This window comes from Sitophilus oryzae, unplaced genomic scaffold (genome assembly GCF_002938485.1).
Source record: "Sitophilus oryzae breed Bouriz unplaced genomic scaffold, Soryzae_2.0 scaffold_1492_pilon_pilon, whole genome shotgun sequence".
Classification (NCBI taxonomy): Eukaryota; Metazoa; Arthropoda; class Insecta; order Coleoptera; family Curculionidae; genus Sitophilus; species Sitophilus oryzae.
In genome coordinates this window covers 966311-986128 of record NW_022146161.1, presented here as the reverse complement: position 1 = coordinate 986128, position 19818 = coordinate 966311, and the positions used below count along the sequence as shown (strand labels likewise).

Below are 19818 nucleotides of genomic sequence, written 5' to 3'. Positions count from 1 at the left end.
AAATATTTAGACGCTCTGTATAAGGTAGTATAATTTTTATTAATGCAACACAATAACTGATCAATAAATAAACTTCAGTAAATATTTAGTATTAAAAACTTTGATACTCTCGGGGAAATGAAGCCTTAAAATTTATTCACAAAATTGAAAATATTTCAAAAACGGTAAGGTTTAAATGTAATAAACCTTATTGAAATTTACCTTTATTTTAATCGTAGAAACTAAAAATGCAATAATATACAGTGTGTTCCATTTAAAAAAATACAACTTTGATATTTTTTATTTATTTGGGACACTCTGTATCTTGCAAAAATATTTTTAAATTGTAGCTCTAATAGTCCTTCAACGAACTCAAAACTTACACTTTGTAAAAATCTAATCGCTTGGCTACAATACTCCGTGTCGTATGTGGTGAACAACCCTGTATAAAAGTATCTTTTATTGACATCGGATCAATAAATTTCCCAATCAACTCGATATATTAATGATGTTGCCGGTACTCATCAAGCAATACTACTGTTATATTAATCAATTAAGGCCGCGGAAACAAACATAACATACAATTTTATAAACTAATTCATTATAATAAAATTAATAATAAACACATTGTAATTATCTTCCTGCAGATTGAGTGAACAGATTTGATCTTAAATATCTACTCTACATATTATAAACGCGAGTTCAATTATAAATTTTGTGGAATATATATTAACATAAAACGAGATGTAATTAACGAAATATCATCGTAACAACAGCTATTTTAGAAACGTCTTGGTTTATTTATTTCACTGAGATTTATGAAAAAAATCCTTTGCCTCGGCTACAGATACCGCCACGTTTTGGAAATAGCTCAAAACGAATCAAAATTAATCGAGGCAACAAGAAACACCAAAAAAATCCCCCCATGCCCTCCTCACGAGTAGTTTTCAGGCGCTTTTAAGAATCAAAAGTCGGTCGAGGCAAACTGAAGTGGGTCAAGACAACTGGAAATAAATCGAAATGCGACAAAGTTGAGCGACGAAATGCGACTTTGACCTGTTTCGAAGAGTTCTCGGCATAGTGTAGAGGCTGTTTTAGGTACTAACGAGTCACAAAATGTTTAATCACTTTTCTTCAAATGTTTTATAAAAAAAATCTTATATAAAAATTGTAGAGAAGTTAATTTTCCACAGATTTGTTGCAAATGCAAATCGCAAACAACATACATTTCATATCAAATTTATGTGCATGACTGTGGTTTGGTCATCTACTTGTCAAATAGAAACTAGCTATGTCAAATGTTTCGACTCTAATTATTTTGTTGAAAAAATATACAGGGTGGTCCGAATTGTATTCCGGAAACTTCGGCAGAATATTCTGCAGATAAAAATAAGTAAAAAAGTTCGTATAAATGTATGTTCTAATGCTTAGTTTCAGAGATACAGGGTGTAGAAGTTTCGTTTTTATTTCGATTTTTTCCAAATAATTTCTGACGTAACGTCAATATTTCGATGAAAATTGGTGTCTGGAAGTTTTTTGACATGAGAAATTTGGATTTTTTATTTTTTTTTTGTTTCAGTTTCCGAATGCAGTCTGTTTGTGTGACCTCCACCCTATGTGCCTTTGTTTGTGATATAATCTTCCTTTCAGCACGTCATTTATATATTTAATAAATAATAATAATAACATTTTACAGTCACAGGTCACAGGTTACCTTCATAGAAGTTAGCTTTATTAAAATTTACCCATTATACATTTTACTCAGATAAGAATCAGTGGCCTTGATATGGTTTAGAGCCAGGCAACATCTTGGTCACTCCCAAATTAAGCTGGCGGTTGCCTTGTAGCAGAGCCATCATAAAAAATTCACAGTCCTTTACAAAGATGCAACCGGGGGGCATTGAAAATGATGAATAAAAACGTAAAAATATGATTAGTGTTAATATGAGTGTATCACATACATATGTTTAAATAACGAACTTAACAAAAAACAACAGATTTAAAGATTCACTGAAAAAGTAGTAATGTTAACATTAAATAAAACTTTATCAATAATAATTATGAGATCGCACCTATCCGTAAAACAAGCAAAAAAACAAAATAACATACAAAAACATCAGGTTAACATGATGACAGATCATGATCGATGACAGATAAAGAATTCTTACGGAAAGTTACACTTACGATATAATTTTTAACCGTTAAAGGCAAACCCCATTAAAACACAAAACTTTTAATACCTACTACTGTATCTAAGACATTTTTTTTTAAATTACTAGCTCCAGCCACGCTTCTGTTTTTCCTGGCTGTTGTGCGTCACGTCACAGATTAACAGGAACGGTGCAAAAACACGCGACTAAGATGTAAATTATGGGTTGGTGATTGTCGCTGCGTTCACAAACGACATGGAAGACAGCGGCATAGATAGCGGAGATCATAACGGAGATGGGAATCTGAAACAAACGGTAGTAAATGTTTTTGTTATCTTATTGGTTTCTTTAAATACGTGTTTTAGCAAAATAAAACAGTAATTTACCACAATGCATCAAAACAGTTTACTTTTTCACTGATTTTCAGTGCAAAATTAAATGTTTTTTTACCTGGTTAGTGTTTTTTGTTCTTGTTACACATTGAATTCAATTACTGTGAATGTATTAATGTGTAACCTTCTGTTATTGTGTTTTATATATAAAATACTAACATATTTACCCATTTTTTTTCGTTGCTATTATTTTTTTATTTTAGTAATTTTAGTAAATTCTTAATAATTATTTCCTTCCCCTAATTTTTTGATTTTTTTAATTCTTTTTCTAAATAAATTTATTGAAATAATTAAATCTAATGCATAAGCTATTAATACCTATTCTGCTTATATTATAATCAATGAAATTTTTATTGAAATCAAATTATACAGGGTGGCGCGTCATAGACGACGCGGTTTTTGCAAGGTGATCAAAAGTTTTATTTAATTGAAGTGAAATTTTGTGAGCTTATGCAAGTCAATTTAAAACATTTTCTAAAATTATGTAGAGTTCTATAGGGTGTCCCCAAAAAAGTTATAAATCAAAGTTATGTTTTTTGTAATAGAACACTCTATATATTAATTTATTTTTGGATTCTAATATAAAAATAAAGGTTTGTTTCAAAATGTATAGTTTTTGAAATACATTCACCGGCATGAAAAATGAGCACCTCAAAACTTTGATGTATTTTAAAGGTTAACATATTTTGTTTTAATGAACCGATTTTGATGATTTTTTAAGGAGTGTGTTGCCAAATTATTTGACTTTTTAGTATCTTTTTCTAAATTAAAAATGAAACTCCCCATCTGTTAATTATACGAGGGAAAAAATGTTGATATTTTGGTAAAAGTTTGAGACACCCTGTGGAATATGTTAAAACACCAATAAATTTAAAAATCATTTTATCATCTAGATACATCCTTTCTCGATGTTTTGTTTTTTGTTCATCTCATTAGTTTTATTTTTGTTGGAAATATTCGTTTTTGAACAAGACACTAACATTTTTTCGTAATTTTTACATTAAATCCATGCCTTTGCTTTTGGGCCTAGTCTACATATCTAGTAAGTTCTGGTCCCGAAGCGAGCCTTCTTGACATAATATTTGCTTCATTTAATATTCTTCTTATATTCCATTAGTTAATAAATACGTTCCTTACGTGCAATTCATTATCAATTTGAAAAGAATTAGTTACAGAATTCATCTGTGTTTCTTAGAACATTAAGAATATTAAAAAAAACAAGTTAAAGAAACATAGATGCTCTCTTATTTCAACCACAACTTTTGAGTGTAGTGGTAGTTATAAGAGGGCATCTGTGTTTCTTAATTTAATACATCTTTTAGAACATTTACTTTAATTAAATGTACATTACTTTGTTACGACTTTAATAAGCAGCCATCTGTGGATTTTAAATTGTTTACTAATAATTAGTCCAATTGTTGGAAACTTAATTTAGTCCATTTACGTGAATTAGAAAACTTGTAATAAACTGTTAAGAAAGACGAATTAAAATTTCTATTACTTTGAAAAAAAGAACATTATACAGGGTGAGTCTTAAATAAGTGCAAATATTTTCAGGGCTGGTAGATCTCGATAAAAGAAACATATTTTCTCTTTATCGTTTATCAAATAAGTCCAAAATAACCTAGATGTTTTACTTTGAAAATTTAAAAAAATATATTTTTTGCTTAAGTTTTGAGAACCATTGGATCTTTTCGGCTGTCATTTTTGTAAATTTAATCTACTATCTATGTAGCCATATTATAAATACACCATTAAGTTTTTTAACTAAAAATAAAAAAAAACTTTTTATAACTTTAAAAAAATTCCAAATTTTCATTTTTTTTGTAAAGAAAACCTTACACTCCAATAGTAGTAGATCTATTATACTATAGTGTACAGGGTGGGTCAAATTCGACGCTTTTAAATGGAAACAACCTTTCCTATAGGAGATAGACAAAAACTAATATCGGTGTCTGGAGCTCAATTTTTGTCAAAAACATGATGGTGAAAACCGCATATCGATATCTGTTACCGTTTCGGAGTTACGGGGTGCTTTTCAAAAATATGCATTTTTAACAAATCGCTGTAACTTTTTTGCTTTATATTTTTATGAAAACATTTTTACGTAGAATTTAATGGTTTAAGTATAATTTTTTTAAAATTAATAATTTAAGAATTATCAACAGAAAATTTGATTTTTTATATGGGACACCCTGTATATTTTTAATTTATTGAAAAGAATTTAAAGTTACCTTTCAAAAAATATAACACACTTGATATTTTGCTCGATTCCTCTTCGAGATATAGAGTATATAAAAATTCGCCCGCTTTAAATAAGTAGGCTTTGAACGGCACCGGCTGAAATGCAAAAAAATTCTAGATGTGAGCATCAATTAAAACGAAAATAATATTTGCTATGAGAGATGCAGAATTTTATTACAATATAAAATATATTTAACCAACATCAACACATTTAAACTATATTTAATAACAATAAAAATAAATAGCAAACCAAGACATGAGATTTTGCTACAGGTGTTCGACATATCGACCGTCTTCTGTTATGGACAGACGGGGCTTTTGAACATTTCTCGCGGATTTCATTAACTCAGTGGGGGTGAAAGATACCCTCTCATAATTGCTAAGTGTTTCTAATTCTTGTCTAGATTATACGGAAGAATAAGGAACCTTTATTCTTCCGCAAATATATCCATAGGATTAGATCCATGGCCACTAAGTCAGGCGGCCTCGACGGCCAACGGCTGGGATCTTGGTTAGATATTCAATTATTCTTGAAATTGGCTGTTTGTTTCTAATTCTTGTCTAGATTATACGGAAGAATAAGGAACCTTTATTCTTCCGCAAATATATCCATAGGATTAGATCCATGGGCACTAAGTCAGGCGGCCTCGACGGCCAACGGCTGGGATCTTGGTTAGCTATTCAATTATTCTTGAAATTGGCTGCAAAAATTTGCTGATAACTTCAGCGTTCAGAGGCTGCGCGTCATCTTGCTGGAAAATATGTTTTTGAGTTCCATTAAGCGCATATCATCAATAAGGGGTCCAAAGCCTACTAGTTAAAAGTGGCGAATTTTTAAAAATTCTGTACTTCGAAGCGGATTATAACAAAATATCAAGTGAGCTATATTTTTGGAAAGGTAATTTTAAATTCTTTTCAGTTAATTAAAAATATAGAGGGTGTCCCAAAAAAATCAATTTTTCCGATGATAACTCTTAAATTATTAATTTTAAAAAAATTATACTTAAACCATTAAATTCTGCGTAAAAAGGTATTTGGAAATGTTTTCATAGAAATACAAAATTTTCCATAGTAAAAAAGTTACAGCGATTTGTTAAAAATGCACATTTTTGAAAAACACCCCGTAACTCCGAAACGGTAACAGATGATGTGCGGTTTTCACCATCATGTTTTTCGGAATGTTGGAACATCCTGTATATTCCTTTGGTAGATAGTGTATTTATAGAGTTTTTTTTAGAGAGAGTTTCTATTTAACTTTTATATCTGCTTTTATTAAGTACAGAATTTTAACAAATGAAAAAACAAAGATAGTTTGTACTTCCGCTAGTAAGTAAACAGTTTATAAATGGTCAAAACAAAAATTAGAAAAGTTGTGCCTATATTTAGAGCATGATATTAAACTTAACATTTTAAAATGCCTCGTATTCCCAAACGGCTTTGAGAAAATCTAAAGGTTAACATAAACTCATTGCTCTAGTTTCTACGAAGTCATTTAAGAGGTATTATTTAAGTACCTTTGCATATACAGAGCATATTTATTTTACATAAAAACTTCGTTATTTCAAAAGCAAACACTGTATTTTTTGAAATAAATCGAAGCAGATTCAAATGCTCTTTCAAACTATATTAGGGTTTTCTATACCTATCTCGCTCAGATTTTGAACAAAAAGCGAGTTATCAATAAAATGGCAATCAGGATGACTGGTGTCGCCATGGCACTTTTTTAGTGACAGTTAGTAACTATTTTAAATTTATTTACATTAGTTTAATAAGTAAGTATTCATTATTTTATCAAGAAAAATAAAGCAGTATCTGCTGACGGAACGAATGGATATGTTACTAGTGATTTTATTTTGTGAGGAAAATTGCTTTTTGGCCTCAAGAGCTTATGCTCAAAGATATCCAAATAAGAATTTTCCTGATAAGCGTTCCTTTGAAAAACTACTTGTCCTATTTAGCAGAGCTGGTAGTGTGGTTTATAAAAAAACCTATTAGGCAGAAACCCGTGGTTGGAAGTGAAGAAAATGAATTTGCCGTAATTGGCTCTTTTATAGAAAATCTATACCGGGTGCGTCTCAAAAGTGACTCACCCCTATAACTTTTTTATTTTTTCAGATAAAAAAACGAGATTTGGTATGTTAGTATATGACATAAATTAGGATTGATTGACGTATTCAATTGTTTTTGGACATTTCCTGTTTCATCGGAAATGACTACAATTTTTGATTTTTAAATGACACCCTCGGTATTTTTTTACTTTATTCGATAGAAAATGACATTCTGAATAGAATAACATATCATATGTCAACTTTTGACATTCTCTCTGAATAAAAAATTGTATTTTAAAATTCAATCTAGGGTGCCATGCCTACGTTAAAAACTCTAATTCTTAATCAAGGAGCCTTGGAAAAATAGATTTGGTCGTCTAATGTTTTTAGTGTCTTGTCCTGGCCATTTAGAAAATGCTCAAATCTGATTTAAAGCTTATTAGCATATTTGGAAAAAGCATTTTTTACTAATAATTTGATACCACACACTTGGTATTTCGAGTCAAATTTTTGCAAGTTATAATTTCAAATAAACCATATGCGAAAATATCAAAAGTTGACATATGATATGTCGTTCTATTCAGAGTGTTATTTTCTATCGAATAAAGTAAAAAACTACCGAAGGTGCTATTTAAAAATCAAAAGTTGTAGTTATTTCCGGTGAAACAGGAAGCGACCAAAAACAATTGAATACGTCATTCAATCCTAATTTATGTCATATACTAACATACCAAATCTCGTTGATTTCTCTGAAGAAATAAAAAAGGTATAGGGGCGAGTCACTTTTGAGACGCACCCGGTATTGCTGTTTATTTAAATGCGTTTTGTAGTAAATTGATCATACTCATAATACTGTGGCTGCATTCTTCAAATTTCTTTTATAGACACAGGTCTAGTTAGTAGACGTACTTTATAATAATTCACAATTCGTCAACATACGAGACACGTTTTCTAACCGGCCGCCGACGATTTTTTTCCAGCCCAGCGACAGCGAGCTCGGGGAGCGGCAGGTTTTTTGACACCCCTGTATACATTTAAGGAAACAATCAAATTTTTTAGTAAAGTTTATTTCTCTAGCTTTAAACTCAGTATAAAAATTAATTCTGAAAAGTAATGTACAGGGTGTTGATAATAATCTATTGTAGTTTAGCATGCATATTTAAATATGTTTAAATATCTCAATAAACCAAAGATTTTAAACATATGTACCCTTATAATAAATGCCTTTTTTTGGGCTCAAGAATACAAAAATAAAATAAAATACCGGGTGTTCCTTAAGAAAAAATATGGGTATGGATATCAGTTCTGAAACACGAACATTTCAAAATAATTTTAAATTGTGCACATTGCCTCCCCAACAAAATATTTTTTTCTACATTTTTCCGTTTTTTTATATATTACGAATAATATTTGTTTAATTGAATCGCGGCCAGCACGGATCCAGAGATATTAATAAATAAATAAAAAAAATGTCCTTTTTTTAAAAATTATTATAAATCAAGCAAAAATGTATAAAAAGAATACATTTTTCACATAATGTCAATAATAAAAAAGTTTTTCCTCTGGTAAAGACAATCCGATGACTATACTGTAGATATTTTAGTTCTCTAGAAACTTCTATGGCAAGTTCAATCAGGTTGAAATTTCTTCTATAGACACACAGATCCAGTAGACGTGCTTTATAATAATCCACAATTCGTCAACATACGAGACACGTTTTCTAACTGACCGCCGACTTTTTTTTCAGCCCAGCGACAGCTCGAGTTCGGGGAGCGGAAGGTCGCCGGCCAGGATGCCCTCGGCCGCGGCCGCCCGCCACATGCAGAGGAAACTGGAGTCGCGCATCGAATGTGCCAAACGACACGCTGCAGACTTTAATCAGACGCCGTCGCTCATTCCTATCCAGAGGCTTCCGATACCGGGCGCGAAGGACCACCAGCCGCTGGTGCAGTGGGATACAGACGATAGGCAAGTTAATGGTGTATAATAGGTTTGTTCCAACCAGCATTTCGGGATCGTTTCGAAATCGTACTCGAATCGGTTTTCTTGCACTTTGTTAGCATGCGCGGACTTCGGATAGTTTCGTGACGGTACAAAAAGTATCAACGTTGGAACGCTCTGTGGATTGTTTTCGGGACTGTCAAAAGTGTCAAGCGTGCGTGTATCGATCGGTTTTTTGTATTTGTTTAGAATTTCATAACATAATAAAAACTTTTTTGCCGATCTTAATAGCCTATCATACCTGTTGGTATGGTCGGCTAATAATAGGGTTATTATTAGCCGACCATACCAACAGGTATGATAGGCTATTAAGATCGGCAAAAAAGTTTTTTTTATTTCACTCAAAATGAGTCATAAATGACCTAAATACAAAATATTTTCATGGTGTCTGTCTGTCCGTCTGTCTGTAACACAATAACTCAAAAACCGCTAAACCGATTTTAACCAAGTTTGGCACAAAAATACTGTGGCACCTGAGAATCTGGCCATTAGTTTTTGGTGTGGGGGTGGGTATTTCTAAGGAGGTATGGGACGGGGTTAAAAATTTAAAAGAATCTCTCCAAAATTACAGTGGCTAGCGAAACGCGGTTTTCAATTTAAGATTAGGAATAAGATTTGCAACAAAATTTGTAATAACATCAAAATCAGTCAAAGTCGCAGTTTTCGAGATAAAAAAAATTGGAAAAATTTCTTTACTTTGAAACTAAAAGAACTTTTTTATTAACATATTTTAGTATGGACGGCTATACATGCCTGCCGTCGCCAATTTTGTTTGTTTGCAATTTGTAATAATACTAATTATTATTCTTGAAATGGAGAATCAGAATCCAGTAATTGTTGGTTAGTGTTGTTTCAACTGTATACTCACTAACTCACTTACCTATCCTCTCTTTTATGATCCTGTTATGCGTAGTTTTCTGTTATTTCATTACCGTGGTAGAATCTTTGAACATTATTTTATAAATAAAAAATTAATTAATATTTCCGAACGATTTACTCCACATAAACTCACAAGCAAAAGTATAACGCACACGTATTCGAATTCGTAAAAAACAGTCGGACGCCGGATCAGAATCAGCTGTTAAAAATCGATAATCCCTGCCAATATGCTTTAATGCGCAAGTCAACCCAAACAGTTCTCAATTTGGACCATGAACCTGTTACGTTCTGAAATCGTAACTAAACGATCCCAAGGTAGGTTGGTACGCAAATAGGATCGTCCGATAACCGTGAAATCTCGGTTGGAACAATTGGCCATTTGAATTACTGCGCACGGGCGTGATCGTTCGGTGATGGTTCTTCGGCGGGTTGGAACAAACCTAATAATTAATGATTAATTTTAGATTAGATAATATTTTTGTTTCACTTCTGCCTTTTCAGATCTATTTTGGTCTTCTTCTAATACACATGGCAATGGTCTTCTTCTAGGTCTCTTAATTCCTTGCGGGTACCATGCTGTAATTTTTGTGCTCCATCTGTTGTCCGTCCTTCTTGCCAGGTGTCCTACCCATTACCACTTGAGAAATTTGATTCTGTGGATCGCATCTATTATCTGGATCATTTGTCGTATCCATTCTATCCTTTTGCGATATTTTTTGGTTATTTCCAGCATATTCCGTTCCATTGAGCATTGTGTGACTTGCAGTTTCCTTATAATGCTCGTTTTAAGTGTCCAGATTTCACATGCATATGTCATGACTGGTAGTACACATTGGTCGAATGTTTTCTTTTTTAGATAAAGTGGCATTCTAGATTTGAATATGATTGTGTTTCTTCCATAAGTACTATGCTAACTACTGTCGATTTCTGGTAGTAGAGAACCCGAGCTGTGTATTAGTTGTTCCAAATATACAGGGTGAGTCTTAAATAAGTGCAAATATTTTATTTCGATATTAATTCGGTATATTTCGACCCCACGAACACGTCTATGAGCTTTTTTTCTAAAAAAAAAAAACTGTTGAAAATCGTGCATTTTCTTTTAAATTTCCCTGCATATTTTTCGAAAACTTTTTAGAACTGCATGTTTTTTCACCGCAAATTTTCCCACGGTATAATTTCTTAATCTTAATTATCATAGTTACGGCTTTAACCCATGGTTACGGCACTAAAAGGTATGCAAATACAGAAAAAATCCGGTGGCTCTCAAAATTTTTTCAAAAAAATTTTTTTTTTTTTTATTTTCAAACTTAAATAACCCGGTTATTTTGGACTTTTCTGAAAAATGGTAAAGACAAAATATGTTTCTTTTATCGAGATTTACCAGCACTGAAAATATTTGCACTTATTTAAGAATCACCTTGTATACAGGGTGCTACAAATTCGAGGTACGAGAATTGTTTAATATCTCGGAAACCGTAATAGATACGAAGATAGTTAAATTAGGGCAAAGTTGCGCCTTGGAATGTTCACCAAGTTGCAATTAAAATAGTTTCAAAAATTTCAAGGATTGCTGAGTTTTTCGGAAAAAAATGGATTTTTTTGAAAATCAATTTTATTTTTTCCTGTCGTTACTTTTTAGAAAATCAAAAAACTAATTACATATTCTCATAGGCACTTTATTAGGGCTATAAGATAGTATTTTTAGATTTTCAAATTAGCTGATAATTTATAAGATATAGAGGCTAACTTATTTTTTTTAAATACGGACCTGCATTTTTTATTTGAGATTTTGAAAGAACTCGGTCTCCTGAGTACATTGATATGCCACACTTTATATTTTTCTTTGTTTTGGGTACCTTAACAACAACAAAACTATTTAATTATTATTTAAAATAATTTCAAGCCCGACTCTGGTTTTTTAAACTGTTTAATCTGATTATATTCATGCCTACAATATTGATCAGCGCTAATTATTAACATTGAATAAGGAAAATCGAGCCAATTGAAAAATTCAAATAAATAAAAACCAGGTCAGCAATTTATAGATATTTTTTTAAAATTTAAACATTTTTTTATTGTGGATTTGAGATCTCAGTGTACGATCTAATAATATGCATAATATTAAACGTAGTTATTATAAATAAATCAACTTCTACAAACTAGTTATTTTTTATTGCATTTTATTTTCCGTCTTCAATGTTTTACCCAACGTCATTGTTAAGTTTGAAGGCTTATCAATATTGTAACCATGAATAGATTAAATATGAAAAAAAAACAGAGCCGGACTTGAAATTAGTTTAAATAAATTGTGTTCAAATGTCCGAAACAAAAAAAAAATATAGTGTGGCACATCATTATACTCAGGAGACCGAGTTCTTTCAAAAAACTGAAATAAAACATGCAGGTCCGTATTTAAAAAAATTAAGTCGGCCTCTGTATCTCACAAATTATCAGCTAATTTGAAAATCTAAAAATACTCAGATAGCCCTAATAAAGTGTGTATGAGAGTGTGTAATTAGTTTTTTGATTTTCTAAAAAGTAACGACAGGAAAAAATAAAAAATTGAAAAAAATTCGTTTTTCAAAAAAACTCAGAAATCAATCCTTGTTTGAAAGCACTGATGGCATCTTAGTAGACATCCCAAAGCGCAACTTTGCGCAAATTTAACCATGTTCGTATCTATTACGGCTATCGAGATACCAATGCTCATTAAATCCAATTTGTAACTTTTCCTGTATTTTTTCTGCTATTTCCAGTGTTATTTATTAAGAATATTTCTGTCTACTAGTTCGTTGGACATTACTTTTGGTTTTGTTAAATTGATTTTGAGACCTACTTTGTTGCTGGCTGTATTTAGTTTGTTAATTTGTGCTTGCAGTTCTTCAGGACTGTTGGGAATTAGGACTATGTCATCAACAGATCTTTTTTTTTTTTTAGAGGAGGAGGAAATCTTGCATAAGACGGAGTGTCAGATTCCTACTGACTAAAACCACCTCCCCTTCTCTACGACACATCACGCCGGTACGCTTTCGCATTTCTTCGACGTGAGGACTGTCTACGTATTTCTACGTGCTTCTTCCTCTTTAGTTTTTATGATTCCTTTTATCACTGTATAGGCCAGAGTCCAGTTTTTTTCTCCTCCTTTCAGGCTATTCATCATAGTTTCTGCTGTAAAAGGCATGCTCAAAGCTATATAGTATTGATGTCTTAACACCGACCATCTTGGACATTCGAACAAGGTATGTTGAGCATCATCTAACTCGTTACAGTATACACAATGGCTTGTTGGCGATTTCGTTCGATTATATAGATAACTTTTGAAACACCCATGGCCCGACAGGGCCTGGGTGGTATAATAATCTACTTCACCAAATGGCCTCTCTAGCCATTCTCTAATATTAGGAATTATAAACTATACGTCCACCTTCCATACTTGCCGTTGGCCCATTCTTCTTGCCATTTTATCCATAGTTTACTTCGAGCTTCAGTTTTCAAAGTTCCTTGGTAGGTTTCAACTCGTTCTTGAACCAAGAGATGCATTGGGGGTATACCCGTTATAACGCGAACAGCCTCCGCAGAAATGGTTCTGTAGGCACTGCTGACTCTTATAGCGGCTGTACGCTGTATGCATTTTTCTGCCTATATTTTATTATTTTCCATTGCCTTGTACCATATAGGTGCAGCATATAGAAGTTGAGAGTGAATGACCCCCACTAGAACCCTTCTCTTAGAAGCTCTTGGTTCAGCGGCATTTGGAAGTAGACGCGACAGTACAGCTAATGTTTTGCTTGCTTTAGTTACCGTTTTATCAATGTGCTCGTCAAATTTCATTTTGGTATCAAGCCATACTCCTAAGTATCTAATGGTTTTGCTGAGTTTAATTTCTACGTCTTCAAAGTTAAAATGTGTTTACAAAATTTTCCTTTTGGTTGTCAACAAAACTGCCTCCGTCTTGTGTGGGGCTAATTGAAGTTTATTTTTTTTTTTATCCAATTTAAGACTCTAATCAAACTAATGTTGGCAGTGTTCATCAGTGCCTCTTCAGTTTTTGCAACTACCACCTCAGCCATTTTTGTCTCAAGAAGGTCGTCGTATAAAATATTCCACAGGGTGGGACCCAGTACCGAGCCCTGTGGTATCTCACTATTAACCTCCACAATTTTAACCTGGTTATCTGCTTCTAGTATCAACTTCCTGTCTGATAGATATGATGCGATAAGTCGCATTAATCTCTTCTCGATGCCTCTCTTTTTTAATCTATCCAGAATAATTTGCCAGGATGCGCTATTAAATGCGTTTCTTACATCTAGAGTTATCACATCACATAGCTTTCGTTCAGCAGATAGCTTTCAATTCAGCAATTGCTCCAACCGTTTGTCTGCCTTTTCTAAAACCAAACTGATAGTTTGAGAGCCCTCCTGTTCTATCTAGTTCTTCATTCAGTTTGTTAGTATCAAGTGCTCATATAGTTTACCCTGTGTATCGAGAAGACTAATCGGACGGTAGGCTGCTGGACTTCGAATTCTACTTTCACCCTTTTGAAGTAGGATCAGCTTTGATTGTTTCCATTCCTCTGGGAAGATTTGTGCCATTACTAGTCTATTATATACTTTTAATGTATATTCTGGTAGGTATAAAACTGCTTCTTTTAGTATCTCAGTGGGTATAATGCTTGGTCCTGGAGTTTTGCATTTTAAGTTTATTACAAGCCGCCAGTAGCTCGTCCTTATTAAAGCTTAGTATTCTATCAGAGATCGTTATATTATTATCACTATTATCACAGTTTACGGTTTGATTTATATCACAGATGTTGTTATCACAGAAGTTATCACAGACTTTTGGGTGTATAGGGAAGAGATAAGCTACTACTTCTTCCGTACAATCCATATCCAAATTTGGTCTTGGTTGAAAGCCATTTATCCATCTCATTGCTATTTTGTAACCATTCCCAAAAATATCTCTGTCAAGATCTTCGCATAGATTTTTCCAGCTTTTTTGTTTTGATCTTTTAATCGCATTTCTAAGATCTTTTTTGGATTTTTTATATTCTTCCCAGAGTTCGCTTAATAATGCGTAGACTTTTGTGCGCTTGTCTTGTATATGATCTTCTCTTCCTTAAGCACTGACTTCTAAGATTCGCAATCTCCTCATTCCACCAATATATCGGTTACCCTCTTTTGCTCTTTTTCTTCTTTGGCATTGTTCTATCACAGATTCTGGTTAGTAGTTCATTGAAACATTTGACGCTGGTACTTTCAGACTTTTGGTCAATTTTCCCTAATTCGTCTTTTAGCTTTTCTTTATTTAGTTTATCAACACGCCAGCCCCTGTTATAAGTTTTAATACTTTTTGTTTGTACATTGTTAACACATTCGAACGTTATATACTTATGATCGCTGAGGGACTCTCTATCCATAACTGCCCATTTTTGTATATTAACATTTCAACGTATATTAACATCAACGAATCTTAGATTGTCAAGATATTATTTTATCACTTTTTATCCTTTGTTGATCCAGTCCAGTTGGCGGAAGATTTCATCTAGTTCTGTTTGGGTATTTTTTTCTTAAATTTCATTTTGAGCCTTCCTGTCGTACTTTCGCACCGCCAGTTGGGAACTCTGGGGTTATTCACATATATCATTATATGCTCTTGGTTTCGCTCTTTGTATAATATTGGCGAGAGTTTCTATGTAAGGGCCATCAATACCTTGTTTCGCTAAACCTATTATTGCTTAGGATATATATCCAATCGAAAGTCTCTTCAAGTCGAAACTCTTCTCAATCTTGAATAAGCATTGGTAAAATCACGAATTGAATAATTTTAAATTTAAGATTTTTTTTTTTTTTTTTTTTTTAAGAAAGAAAAAATTGGTTAGGTGATGGTTGATCTGTCTAAATGAACCGATTGGATGTGTATTACATAAAGAGCAAAAAATTACGTTTGTTGAATATTGCCCAAATTTTTGTTATTTTAATTATTCAACCCAATGTGTATTTTTTAAAAAATCAAAATATTAGTAAAGTTGACGTATTTTTTATCCACTTGGAAAATCGAGTTTATGTTGTGTAGAAAAAAAATACGTCATTGCATGTTTCAATACCGACCCATATCTATTTTTCTGATGTTGTTTAGTGAGGAAGACATCGTGAATTTCTTCCCCTTATCCAGAAAGGAATCCAGAATGCACCAGGAACTGACAGACACCTTCAGCATTGAGGAGATGAGCATATCAGGCGATGACGACGACGAAGACGACCTACATTTAGTGCCACCGCAAACAGTATATAAGAAATTCGATTGTTGTCCGTTTAACTTTTGTGTTATACTATAATCTAATATGTCACATTTAATAGATAAATACATTTTTTAATAGAAAGCGATATGTGTAGTATTTTTTGTACAAAGTCTGTCCAAATTGTGAAGATTTTAAAAATTGACAGTAAATGCAATTTACCGGTAAATTAAAATGACAGGCAGCAATAATTGTTAGTGCCATATATTCTCTCATTGGACAGACTTTTCAGTGACATTGTAATATTGTGGTGATTCAAAAAAAATAAAATAAAATTTTTTTTTTCTTGCAAACAGGCTCAAAAGTTTCAATTTGACGTAAAAGATACCTAATTTAAAATTTGAGCCCTTAATATTAATATTAAGACTGTCCACATCACGTTTTTCTATTTTCCTCAAATTGTGCTTCGTTCAGTTACGTATTGCAAGCCCCACCCTTCTATCTTCACTAATAACGCGGAGATACTGTAGCAGTTTCAACTAAAATGGGACACCCTGTGCTGTTATTAATATCTAGTAAATATCCTCACCATTTTTCTTACTAGTCTTCAGCACCTCGACGTCTAAATAAATATTATAAATATTTCTATGAGTCAAGTTATTATTTTTTTAATATCATTACATCACAATAATAAATCGAAATATATTAACATTAAAACAAATGAATATAATTGTATAGAACGTAATTATGTCAAATAATAGGATTGTTTTACAGGAAATTTTTGGTGTCTAATCTCTACGCCGCGAAGCGTGAAAAATTGTTCCAATTTCGACACGGCAATTTGTTTTTTTCGGATTTCCTTCTAAATATTTGCTGACGAGGGATGATTTTAATTTTCGATTATTATAATATACCAAGCTACCGAAATGTCTGATTTAAATTTCACATCAAAAATGTCTGTGAAATTTGTCGTGTTTTTTATTTATGTTTTTGTATATATTATTTTATTGCATTCATTTTTATTTAGTGATAATACACTCACCGGCACGAAAACGGATACCTTAAAATTTTCATGTATTTTTATAAGTTTAATATATTTTGTTTACTTGTGGGTTGATTTTGGTGTCTTTTTAAGCAATTTGTAGCTTAATTATTTGGCTTTTTAGTAGCGATGGGAACTATCGAATGAATTAGACTATCGAATGGTTACTAAATGAATGATTTCAGCTATCGAATGGTTTTATTCGAATAAAATCATTCATTCATTTGTATACTAAAGCATATGTGACAACCTCGCCGTGCGACTAAATGGTTATCGTTGAGCCACTATCGAATGCTTTGGATAAATGAATTTAGTATTCGTTTACGATTTTTGTGCGCGTCACTGCATTATTAGTTCTTCCAAAGTTTTATAACTTCGCCGTATAAATACTCTGCTATTTTTGCGTTTATTAAAATATTTAAAATACTAAAATAGTAGTTTTTTTAATTGACCATTATGTGCGTGTGCAGGTGGTCCAAAATTTTTTCGAAAAGTTGTGTGATTTTCCGTAGCCCGATCTTTCAATTATTTAATTTTATATGGTATATGGTTTTTTATTTTTTAATGAGAATTTTGAAAAGTCGCAATTTTTAAAAGAGGCAGAGATGAACTTTTGAATTTTAAAAATACATATTTGTATTTTAGATGTTTTAATAATATAAATTAGTTGAACTTAATAATCATATTTAAATAATGTGGTTAAGTAAATGGTTATCAAACTCAAATTATGGGGTGAAAATTAAATTGAACATTTTACACGTGCCAATTTAAAAAAAAGTTAGCGATATTTGTATTTTATTTATACTAATTCTTACATTAGTTTTTTGCGAAGAAATATTTCATTTATATTTTAAAGTAAATTTTAAATAGTAATATAAAGCACCTAATATAAATAATTTTGAATTCTAATTTTTTATTTATATTTTCCTTCCAATACACTGCATGGTTAGAAAATTAATAAATGTTTATATTTCATGATTTCGCTTAATAAAAAATCGTATTTTAAAATTCAATCTAGAGTGCCATGGCTATCTTAAAAACACTAATTCTTAATCAAGGAGCCTTGGAAAAATAGATTTGATCGTTTAATGTTTTTAGTGTCGTATCCTGGCCAGTTAGAAAATGCTCAAATCGTATTTTTAATAATATCTCAAATTTATTTTCCTTCCAATACACTGCATGGTTAGAAAATTAATAAATGTTTATATTTCATGATTTTAAAATTTGTTGTTAATATAACAAATTAGTTCTGTAATTATTATTATTTAATAAACCAACGTTGCCACAAAAAATTTAGAGATTATATTGTTATAAATAGGATCTAATATAAATAATTTTTGACATCTAATTTGTTGTTTATATTTTACTACTACCCAAAAAATGTTTATATTAAATGATTTTAAATTTTGTTCTTAATAGGTACTATAACAAATTATTACTGTTACAAATTATTATTATTTATTAAACCAGTCTTTGCTTAAAAGCATTGAAAAATAATTTTCCTGCATCCAAAATAACAAGTACTATTGCAGTGTAACAACAGAATATTAATAAAAAAAATGCAAAATATATAGAAATACTATCCCTAACTAACTAAAGCCAAACAATAATTTTTCTTGCTAATATCAACTAATATCAATATATGGCAACAGCGCCCTTCATAATGTATTTCTGTGTAAATACTAGCACCTCAATAAAAAATGTGTCGCTATCTTTATCGGACTCCGCAAAAATCAAAGATGCTGGCTTCTTTCATAGCATTGCCACCGACCGGGTTTCTCGGAAAGAGACCTACGTCGCCGGGCGACAACTAAAATTCAGTTAATATTTTATTATATTTCGATCCTGAGGAATAAATAGATTTCATAAATGAATGAATTTTATAAATGAATGGTTTTGCTGCCGAATTACTAGAATACAATATTTCAAAGCAGATGACGATTCGATAATTTTTATTCGAATAGTTTTCAACGAATATTTTCTTACTAGCTATCAAATTATTCGAATGAATCGAATGTTTCGATAGTATTCATTCGATAGTTCCCACTACTACTTTTTAGTGTCTCTTTTTAAGCAATTTGTAGCTTAATTATTTGGCTTTTTAGTGTCTCTTTTTAAATTAAAGATAAAAGTTCTTATCTGTCAATTTTATATGAGGGAAAACAAAATGTTGATATTTTAGAAAAAATCTGAAACACTCTGTGCAATATACAGGGTGGCCCATCGAAAACGTTCCGCAAGGCATAACGGCTAAGGTATTTTTTTTTCAAAAAATCCAAAAACACGTCAATTTTGTTTGTGAGGGGGACTTAACTTTGCCCCAAAATGATTGCAAAAATCTTCAACCCTCTGAGCTGGAGTGTCATCCCCCAACTTTTTTTTTTTTTCAAATGGAAGGGGGGGTCAAGTGGCGCCGCAGTGAAAGAGCTTTCTATTCTCTATATTTCCCCCCCTCGTTTTGAAGAAAATCGGTCGAGCCATTGAGAAAATATGAAGGATTGAAATTTGAAAAGTTTATTTAAACATTTATCAGAGTAAATGATAATGATAAATAATCAAAATAATAAAAAAAAATTTGAGTTTTTTTCTTATTATTTCTAGATGTTTACGCATTTCTTCACTTGCCGCAAGGTTGAACGATCAGGTGCGGTATTTGCTAGATAGCTGTTCTGTGACTTGTGCGTTGAAGTTCTTCTCAATATCGTTAAACTTCTTAACAATTATAGTGTGCTCACTTGCAGAAAAAGTGGAAATAATCGAACTTTATTTTAATAATAATAGATGATCGGGTTGCGCACATATTCAACGAACGCTATCCTGACAAGCACCTTTATGGCAAAATTGTTCG

At 31.8% G+C, this 19818-nt stretch overlaps 1 protein-coding gene across 1 annotated transcript; it reads left to right on the top strand.

Moving 5' to 3' along the window:
• Positions 1–2316: 2316 nt before the first annotated feature.
• Positions 2317–16066, top strand: LOC115877454. The gene is made up of 3 exons (XM_030893606.1): positions 2317–2444; positions 8561–8781; positions 15829–16066. The coding sequence occupies exons 1-3, from the start codon at positions 2385–2387 to the stop codon at positions 16025–16027; spliced, it is 480 nt and encodes a 159-aa protein (XP_030749466.1). The 5' UTR covers positions 2317–2384; the 3' UTR covers positions 16028–16066.
• Positions 16067–19818: the final 3752 nt, after the last annotated feature.

Bases quoted from the DNA above. Each gene is read 5' to 3' on its own strand.
- LOC115877454 (XM_030893606.1), top strand. From the start codon at position 2,385: ATGGAAGACAGCGGCATAGATAGCGGAGATCATAACGGAGATGGGAAT. The intron at 2,445-8,560 runs GTAGTAAATGTT...CTTTTTTTTCAG, and splicing joins ATGGGAATCTGAAACAAACG to CCCAGCGACAGCTCGAGTTC. The intron at 8,782-15,828 runs GCAAGTTAATGG...GATGTTGTTTAG, and splicing joins CAGTGGGATACAGACGATAG to TGAGGAAGACATCGTGAATT.